Raw genomic sequence first — 9,680 nt, 5'->3', positions numbered from 1 at the left:
ACATTGTCAGGCTACATTGCGATCTTCTTCCAGCGCCTCACTAAGTGGTCCACTTTTTTCATCCTTTTTTTTTTGCAAAAAAATAATTAATCCCCTGTCTTTTTATACTTAATCCTCAGTCGTATTTGCCGCCCGGTTAAAAAGTGACTCTTACAACGCAAAGCCAGTGAACATAACCTAAACCCTCTGGCTAGTAAACTTCACCCCGACAACGACAACCCTGTGGGGTAGGGCGGGCTGTGAGGGAAGGACTGGTTCACCCAGCCGGCTTTCATGGTCAAGGCGGGGCTAAACCTGTCGCCTCCCCCCCCCCACTTGCAAGAGCAGCTGCTGAATCCCTCGCCGAGCCTCGGGGGGGATCTGAATGGATTTGAAAGGATCCTGGAATTTTCCTGGCATTGAGAACAATTAACCAGTGGAACAGCTTGCCACTAGAGGTTGCGGGTGCTCCAACACTGGAGGGTTTAAAAAAAAAAGTTCTGGACAGCCCCTGTCTGGAATGGTATATAGGGTCTCCGGCTTGAGCAGTGGGTTGGGCTAGTGGTCTCGAACCTTGGCAACTTTAAGACCTGTGGACTTCAACTCCCAGAGTCTTAAAGTTCCCAAGGTTGGAGACCACTGCGGTACTTTCCAGCTCTATTCTGATTGGCTGATTGACTGAGGCTTCTATCTCCCATATCGTCCACCTGCTGGAGTTCCTTTACCCGGCGACAGCGGCGTCACCGGCGCCCGATTTTTCTGATTGGGCCGCCGAGCGGGCGCGGCCGCTCTGCCAAGCCGACGGCGGAGCTAAATTGCTCCGCGCGACGCGTCGCTTCCACTTTCCCTCTCGCCGTCCCGCTGCTGTGACCGAAGTCTCCATGGCTGGCCAAGGCAACGAAGCGGGGGGTCCCTTGGGGTTGGCGCGGCTGCTTCTGCTGTTCCTGGCCCTGGCTGAGCTCGGGAGAGGTAGGGGGTCCCTCGGAGTGAGGGAGGGGGAAGAGGGGTGGCTGAAAGGGAGGGAGGGTAAAGAAGCCGAGGCTGTACCCCCCCCGTCCGGAAGAAGAGGGGGTGAATCTCAGACCCCCCCCCTCCTTCGAACTTTCCACCCAACCCCCTTCATTTTCCGAGTGAGCAAAGTCGGGAGCGGGAAGCGAACCGATTCTCTCTGCCCACCCGATCCGTGGGAAAGTTAGCGAGGTGGGTGGGCGGTGGGGTGGTATTCTTAGGACCGGCTATTCTAAGAAAGAGGGGGGGCTTTCCGTGGCTTCCTGTGCAAGCAACTCGCTGGCCGCGGCAACTCGGGTGTGGTCGGATCAACACAGAGTCGGACGGCACCTTGTAGGTCATCTAGTCCACCCCACCCCACCCAAGGAAAAGAACCCCCCCCCCGACACCCTTTCTGACCGTCGGCGGCCCAGCCGCTTGCGACGGGCGAATCTAGCCCTCGGGCAGCGCGCGCCGCCACTCCAGGCCATTCCGCGGACCCGGAAAAAGTTCTGCCCAGTTCGGCAGTTTCGTAGGAACGCGGCCACCGCCCCGCGAACTGGGGAAAAACAATCAGCCTGATCCTCCCCAGGCGAGAAAGATCCACCGGGGATCTAATCTTGGCGCAAAGAGACCCTCCCTCCTTGGGGAGGTAATTGCTTTTACCGTCCGCCCCCCCCCCCGGGCGCCCCCGGAACTCGGGTGGGGGGTGTTTGAGGAAGGGAGCAGACAAGGGAGAAGCCCCCCCTCCCCGAGTTGGGACCACCCTTCGGCCCCTAAATCCTTCGGGGGTGGCGTCGCCTTTGCCCCGCCCGCTCCCTCTCTCGCTCGAACATGTATAGACAACGGACAGATTAAAGATTAACAGAGTTGGAAGGGACCTTGTTGGCCATCTAGTCCACTCCTCCCCGCCCAAGCAGGAGAACCTACACCACTTTCTCCCGTCTCTTCCTGAAAGCTTCAAGTGCCGACGCTCCCACAACTTCTGGCGGCAACTTCTGTCCCGTGGGTGGATTGTTCTCACGGCCAGGAAATTTCTCCTTGTTTCCTGGTTGAATCTCTGCTTGCTCAGTTTCCATCCATGATTCCTTCTGTGGACTTCGGGGGCTTTGGAAAATAGCTTGACCCCCTTCCTCCTCTCTGTGGCAGCCCCTCAAATACTCAAACACTGCTGTCCTGTCTCCCCTGGTCCTTCTCTTCCCTAGGCCAGCCAGGCCCAGTTCCTGCAACCGTTCATCGTATGTTTTAGCCTCCAGTCCCCTCGTCATCCTGGTTACTCTTCTCTGCCCTCTTTAATATTAATATTGATATATGCTTTATTATCATTGCACCTCTTACGACGAAATTAAAATGTCATCTTCAGAGTACATACTTCGGACTTAAGGGGCCAGTAGAGGGGGGGTGCATAAGCGCACTAATGTGACTATCCTCCCTGTCCTTGTGTTTTTATTAGCTTTACTTATTTACTTATTTACTTGTTTATTTTATTTTATTATTTCATTTTATTTCATTATTTTATTTTATTTCATTATTTTATTTTATTTTATTAGTTTTTATTATTTTATTATTTTATTTTATTTTTATTTTTATTTCATTTCATTATTTCATTTCATTTCATTTTTTATTTTATTTTATTATTTTATTATATTATTTTATTATATTATTTTATTTTATTTTATTAATTTATTTTATTTTATTAATTTATTTTATTTTATTATTTTATTTTATTTTATTATTATATTATTTTATTTTTTTATTTTATTTTATTTTATTTATTTTATTATTTTATTTTATTTTATTATTTTATTATTTTATTTTATTTTATCTTATCTTATCTTATCTTATTTTATCTTATCTTATTTTATCTTATCTTATCTTATTTTTATTTTTTTTATCTTATTTTATTTTATTGAGTTTAGATGGCTGCCTATTTGCCCACGGCGACTCTTGTTCTCAGTTTTGTTTGACAAATTCCAATAAACAATTAAATAAGGAAGTGAATAAGTGAATAAGCAAATAAGTAAATAAATACATTATACATAAGAAAACTATAAAAATAAAGCATCCAAACGCACATCCTCCGCATTCTATACAATTCAATTGAAACACCACCACCACCCCGATACCTGCATTAATATTGCACTGATAACAGGGGTCCCCAAACTTGGCAACTTGTGGACTTCAACTCCCAGAGCAGAGCTGGCTGGAGAATTCTGGGAGTTGAAGTCCACAAGTCTTGAAGTTGCCAAGTTTGAAGACCTCTGTGCTATCCAGTAGAGTTACTGCTCTGGGATAGAAGCTGTTTTTGAGACCCTTTCTAGCGTCTACCCCACAACCTCTTCTCCCTCCTACCCCCCCTTTGGTGTTTTTTTTCCAGAGGTGGGGGGCTGTGGCTTTTTAAAAAAAGTTTTAAAAGACTGACTGCTCCCTTCCTCCCTCTTTCAGCCCAGGACATCCCCTCCATCCCTGGCGAGGAGATCTTGTCCCAGGTGGCCTTCGTCCAGAAAACCCGCCGGAACACCAGCAGCAGCTCCGAGTTCATGTTCGAGTTCAACGACGATGAGATTTTCCACGTAGATCTGGAGGAGAGGCAGACCATCTGGCGGTTGCCCGAGTTCGGCCGCTTCACCAGCTTCCAGGCCGAGGGCGCCCAAGGGAACATCGCTGTCCTGCAGTCCAATTTGGAGATCCTGATGAAGAGATCCAACTACACGCCTGCCACTAACCGTGAGAGGGACGGGAGAGAGCGGGGGGGGGGGGCTTTCCTTCTCTTCCTTCCTCCTCAGCGGAGCCCTGGCATCATGGGGAGGGGAGTCAAAAAAGTCAAGATGGCAGACAGGACCCTGGAGCTGCCTTGCCCCTCCTTCACAAGAGGAGTCGAGGTCTTTTGACCCCCCCCCCTCTCTTGCTGCTAACCCTGGATAGAAATTGAAATCCGGAGGACATTTGGGGAGATGGGGGAGGGTTACACCAGATGGATCCCTGGAAGATGCTTCCCCATGAACTCAAGCGATGGGGGGAGGGGAATTCAGCTCTTTGTTTTGCCATCCCTGTAACTCTTCTCTCTCTTTCTTCTCTCTCTTTTTCTCTTCTCTCTCTCTCTTTCCTCTTGTTCTCTTCTCTTTCCTCTCTCTCTTCTCTCTCTTGTCTCTCTTCTCTCCCTCTCCCCCCTTTTTTCTCTTCTCTCTCTTCTCTCAGTCTCTCTCTTCTCTCTCTCCTCTCTCTCTTCTCTCTCTTCTCTCTCTTCCCTCTTGTTCTCTTCTTTCCTCTCTCTCTTCTCTCTCTTTTCTCTCTTCTCTCCCTCTCCCCCCTTTTTCTCTTCTCTCTCTTCTCTCAGTCTCTCTCTTTCTCTCTTCTCTCTCTCCTCTCTCTCTTCTCTCTCTTCCCTCTCTTCCCTCTTGTTCTCTTCTTTCCTCTCTCTCTTCTCTCTCTTTTCTCTCTTCTCTCCCTCTCCCCCTTTTTTCTCTTCTCTCTCTTCTCTCAGTCTCTCTTCTCTCAGTCTCTCTCTTTCTCTCTTCTCTCTCTCTTCTCTCTCTTCTTTCTCTTCCCTCTTGTTCTCTTCTTTCCTCTCTCTCTCTTCTCTCTCTTTTCTCTCTTCTCTCCCTCTCTCCCCTTTTTTCTCTTCTCTCTCTTCTCTCAGTCTCTCTCTTTCTCTCTTCTCTCTCTCTTCTCTCTCCTCTCTCTCTTCTCTCTCTTCTCTCTCTTCCCTCTTGTTCTCTTCTTTCCTCTCTCTCTTCTCTCTCTTTTCTCTCTTCTCTCCCTCTCTCCCCTTTTTTCTCTTCTCTCTCTTCTCTCAGTCTCTCTCTTTCTCTCTTCTCTCTCTCTTCTCTCTCCTCTCTCTTCTCTCTCTTCCCTCTTGTTCTCTTCTTTCCTCTCTCTCTTCTCTCTCTTTTCTCTCTTCTCTCCCTCTCTCCCCTTTTTTCTCTTCTCTCTCTTCTCTCAGTCTCTCTCTTTCTCTCTCCTCTCTCTCCTCTCTCTCTTCTCTCTTTCTCTCTCCTCTCTCTCCTCTCTCTTCCCTCTTGTTCTCTTCTCTCTTCTCTTTCTTTCTCTCCCCTGTCTCTCTCTCCCCATCTCTCTCTCTTCTCTCTTCTCCCCCTCTCCCCCCTTTTCTCTCCTCCCTCAGTCTCTCTCGGTCTCTCTTTCCCCCCTTCTCTCTCTTATCTCTCTTCCTTCTTGTTCTTTTCTTTCTTTCCTCTCTCTTCTCTCTCCTGTCTCTCACTTCTCTCCTCTTTTCTCTCGTCTCTCTCTTTTCTCCCTTTCTCTTCTCTCTCCCCCTCTCTATTTTCTCCCTCTCTCTCCTCTTGTCTCTCTTCTATGTCTCTGTCCTTCCTCTTTTACTCTCTCTTCTCTCTCTTTTCTCTCACTCACTCTCTCCTCTCAGTCTCCCCTCTTCCTCCTCTTCCTTCTATCTCTGCCTTTCCCTCCCCCACTCCTACAATTGCTGTTTGCATTCCACCCTTTCTATGCTGGTCTATGACCTTAATTAAGGCTTGGCTGAGTGGTTCGTTTCTGCCCTTCCCCCTCCTGAGTCTTCCTGCCTGCCCAGATTATTCTTCACAAGGTGGGGGGAGGGGAGGGGGAAGGAGAAGGAGATACTTTCGAACAAAACCACAACTCAGCTTGTGAGGCATTTCCTCAGGCACCCTTCCTCCTCTTGAACATCGTAAGCAGCCAGAATTATCTTGAAGGGAAGGAGGGCAGCATAAAAGCAAACAAATATTAATCTTGACGCCATGTGGGAACCTTGTGACCTGATGTGGTCTAGGGTCTCCTGTTTGAGCAGTGGGTTGGACTAGAAGACCTCCAGGGTCCCTTCCAGCTCTATTCTGATTGATTGACTGACCAGGTCCAAACCCCAATCTTTTCTCTCGCTGCCCCTAACCACTCAATGGGGCCATCAGTGGACTCCTGATCCCAGCTGGATGTACTTCAGACTTCTCCTGAGGACCTTCCCATTGTTGAAGGATGGCCTTCTTCCAAGGGTTGAAGGAAGTCAAGGTACCCCTCCTCCAAACCGAAGCCCCTCTCCTCTCTCCCCCTGCAGAGCCTCCAAAATTGATGGTGTACACGGAGAGGACGGTGGAGATGGAGGAGCCCAACATTCTGATCTGCATGGCAGACAACTTCTCTCCGCCGGTGCTGAACATGACCTGGGCGAAGAACGGCCAGCCGGTGACCGAAGGGGTGCAGACCATGGATTACTACCCCAAGAAGGACCACGCCTTCCGTCGGTTCTCCTACCTGCCCTTCGTCCCAAACGAGGAAGACATCTACAGCTGCGAGGTGGAACATTGGGGCCTCCAGAAGCCCCTGGGCAAGATTTGGCGTAAGCAGAACGAGGGGGCAGAGGTGTGGCAGAAGGTGGGCAACCTTTTGGGTCAGGGGTCCCATGTATTTAAAGCAGTTTGAAAAGGGGACAGTGTCCCCTTTGGAAGACTCCACTCCCAAGATTGCCTTCCTCATGCCCGTCTCTCCTACATCTACCCAGATGTTCCAGGTGGTGCTGCTGAATAGATGGGGGGATCCCCCTCCCCACACCTTAAAGAGGCAGAAAAGAGGGACAAAGATGGCGAGAGGCCTGGGGTTGGGCATCAAATCCTATTGAGGATCTTAGTCTGAGGGGGAGAAGGAGGAAGGGGACGGGAGACATGGTGGCATCTTCCCACAGAGGCAGGGGTCTCTCAGGGTGGTAGACGTGGGGAAGGAGACATTCCCCAGGTAAGGTAGAAGCAACGGGTGGCAACTCCACAGGGTGGGATCCGAATTTGAGCTAAAGGAGGCCTTTCCTGATGGGGAAAGCAATAAAGCAGGGGAACCACCTGCCACTTGAAGCCATGGGGGGGGAGGTCCCTCCCTGGAAGGTTTCAAGAAAGGGCTGGTCAGCCATTTGTCTGGGAAAGCTTGATGGTTCCTGCTCTGGGCAGAAGGTTGGACTAGATGACTTCCAAAGTCCCTTGCAGCCCATGGCTTCTGCAACTTACTGAAATTGGATTTGTGCTGACTGCCAGCCCAACCCCCCACTGTAAAAACTCCCAGGGAATTCCTGCAGTGCCTGCTACTCGGAGGGCAGCATCCCCACCTTGTCCTTTTCTCCTCCCCCTCCCACAGACGCCAATATCCCACAGCCCCTCCAGGAGACGACCGAGACCGTGGTGTGTGCGGTGGGCCTGGCGATAGGCCTTGTGGGCATTGTGGTTGGCACCGGCCTGATGATAAAGAGCCGGAGGATGGGAGAGGCCAGCTATCGCCGAGGAAACCTGTGAGTTCCCAGAGACCCTCCAGTTTCGCATTGGGGGGGGAGGGGAAGGGAGCGGGAATTCACTAGGTTGGTATCAGCTGGGTCGGGAAGTTTCACAGTAGGACCCAGATCTCAGGCTCAGCTAGGAAGTGGGGGAAGACTGCAAAACCCGAGAGAGCCACTAGGAGGCAGCCAGTGGGCATCTCTGTTCCGCCCCCGAGTGGCCACTTGAGGTTTTGCATGAGGGAGGTTCCTTTCATGCGTGTGACGCGTGAAACGTTGCGTGTATGTCTCTGGACTCCGTCGCTTCGTCAACAAACTGCAATTTGTTTTTTTGTTAAACAAACACCGTCAATTTGAAGACTGAAGAGAGGCAATCTAGGGGATTCTGCAACGGGTCAAACCAGTCAAGATGGGAGCCGTAACTAGAAAGGGGGAGGGAGCTCCAGTTGTAGCATTGTGGCCTCCCTCTTGATTTTTTTTTTGGAAACCCTCCTCCCCCTCCATAGTCCTTATCCCTAAAGTAGTTGAACCATCTGCGTGATTCAGCATACAGCTGAGTTGAGGTTTGTGTAGAGGAAGCCTTGATGGGTTGGTTTCTCCCCACTTAGCTCCTCAGCCGGGGGGGGGGGCTTCATTCTGAAGTGGGGGGGATGTGTCTCAAGGCATCTAGAGGAAAGGGTGACTCTAGGAAGCCCCCCATCCACAGCATTATACATCGGGACTTTCTCTCCAACGTCTCTCCCACCCAGAATTCTCACCCCCACTTTCTTTCTTTCCTTCCAGGTAAACCACGATTGCAGGATTGACTCTCCGCCTCCCCTCCCCCTGTCAGCTACATTTACACTTGTGCTGCACACTTTTCTTTTTCCGACACTCGCGACGACTCCAGAGCAAACCAGAAAGCGGGGTGGGGGGACACTCTCTGCCCCACTGCCAACATTTTTCCCCACCGCCTTTGTTGGAGATCCCAGAAGTGCAACATTCCCAGTAGATCCTGCGATCCCTTGTCTTCCAAGCATTGGGTCTAGAGGGAAATGTAGGAGGGGTTTTTTGGAGTGAGAGAGCTTTGGGGAGGGGAGGCGTGGGAGAGTCCGTGGTGCTCTCTGAGCGTGGTTGCTTCCATGCAGACCTTTCAATGAACCAACTAGCTAATATTATCAGTGCTAGAAGGGAGCTTGGCTGTCTTCTTGTAGATGTTTCCTGACCTGACCTAGGTAACACAGTCAGCACTGATGCAGTTACCTGTCCTGTTTCCCCCCCCAAAAAATAACCCCCCCAAATAATAAGCCCAATCGGGCTTTCAAAACAAGCCCACCCCGAAAATATTGCAACACAGCAGCAGCCATGAGGTAACTACGCTCGCCAACCCCTGCGCCTCAGAAATAACAAGGCCTCCCCGAAAATCAGGCCAAGAACCTAATTTTGGGCATCAAAAGAAAATAAGACCCTGTCTTATTTTCAGGGAAAGATGTAGGAAGCTCAGAGAGCATCAAGAACCCCTCATGTCAACCCTGAGGTACAAAACATTATCCTTTATTAAGAGAAAACGCAGGACCTTTGTCGAAAAGCCCCTAGTGGTAGAGAAGGCCAGTTTTAAGGGGGCACCTGGTCCACCCCCCCCCCCCGGGAACCATGGCTAGTTGGGGAAGGGAATGCGGACAATCACTTAGCATCGCTCTTCAATCACACACACACACACACACACACACACACATCTTGGTCTGTCTCCGGGCAACCTCTGCCTGCCTCAGCTGTGAAAGCTGCCATCCCAGGCCGCAAACTCCCTGAAAGTACAATCACACTTTGCTTGCTCATGATGAATAGAATGTGAAAGCCTGTTTGCGTAGACAATGGGAGAGGCCCCTATCCCTTTTTCAGGACCCTGGACAGTGATTTAGCTTGCGCTTGCCGGAGAATTAGTAAGGGTTTTTTTCTCCACTAGTGTCTCCTTCTGCACAATCACATCCTCCCCCCCCCCAAAAAAAAATTATGTCCTGCAAAATCAGCTCCTTAATAATAATTATTTTTTGCAACCACTGCAGAATAGGAATGCTTCCAGGCTGGCTAATGCTTCTTCTTTCGAATAAAGATATTACTCAACTGTGCCTGTCTGTTCCTGTCCCTTTTGTGCTTTTGGAAAGGGAAGCGATGTTGATTGTGGTTTGTAGGGTTTTTGGGGGGTGTGGGTGGGGGGAGGGAGGGAGGGAGGGCCAAAGGAGCCAGAAGCCCATGGATTTCATGACGGCAGAAGAATCCATTCTGTGGATGTTTAAAAAGGAATATAAAATTGGAAGTAAACATTTTCCTTTTGGGGCATGTTGGTGAAGGACTTTGGGAAAAAAATAATGATTTTAACAATAGAATAGAATAGAATAGAATAGAATGGCAGAGTTGGAAGGGACCTTGGAGATCTTCTAGTCCAACCTCCTGCTCAGGCAGGAAACCCTACACGACTTCAGAAAAATAGTTGTCC

General features: G+C 49.9%; 1 protein-coding gene across 2 annotated transcripts; it reads left to right on the top strand.

The window, feature by feature from the left end:
* Positions 1–790: 790 nt before the first annotated feature.
* On the top strand, positions 791–9,312 carry LOC106555364 (HLA class II histocompatibility antigen, DR alpha chain). 2 transcript variants are annotated; one of them, XM_014074198.2, is made up of 5 exons: positions 792–948; positions 3,412–3,693; positions 6,011–6,292; positions 7,075–7,225; positions 7,991–9,312. In XM_014074198.2, exons 1-5 carry the CDS (start codon positions 861–863, stop codon positions 7,992–7,994), a joined length of 807 nt encoding a protein of 268 aa, XP_013929673.2. In that variant the 5' UTR covers positions 792–860; the 3' UTR covers positions 7,995–9,312. The 2 variants fall into 2 exon arrangements, with proteins under 2 accessions (XP_087567695.1, XP_013929673.2); XM_087711569.1 differs by lacking the exon at positions 7,991–9,312 and having other exon boundaries at positions 791–948; positions 7,075–7,229.
* The last annotated feature ends 368 nt before the right edge of the window (positions 9,313–9,680 follow it).

The sequence above is a fragment of the Thamnophis sirtalis genome, unplaced genomic scaffold (genome assembly GCF_051295495.1).
Source record: "Thamnophis sirtalis isolate CommonGarterSnake01/CBP01778 unplaced genomic scaffold, rThaSir2_p1.2 scaffold_3, whole genome shotgun sequence".
In the NCBI taxonomy this organism is placed as follows: domain Eukaryota; kingdom Metazoa; phylum Chordata; class Lepidosauria; order Squamata; family Natricidae; genus Thamnophis; species Thamnophis sirtalis.
Note: the sequence above shows the minus strand (reverse complement) of the source record. Positions and strands in the feature narration are given on the sequence as shown.

Coding starts and splice junctions, on each gene's coding strand:
- LOC106555364 (XM_014074198.2), top strand. CDS start 861: ATGGCTGGCCAAGGCAACGAAGCGGGGGGTCCCTTGGGGTTGGCGCGG. Junction 949..3,411: donor CCTGGCTGAGCTCGGGAGAG/GTAGGGGGTCCC, acceptor TCCCTCTTTCAG/CCCAGGACATCCCCTCCATC. Junction 6,293..7,074: donor GCCCCTGGGCAAGATTTGGC/GTAAGCAGAACG, acceptor CCCCTCCCACAG/ACGCCAATATCCCACAGCCC.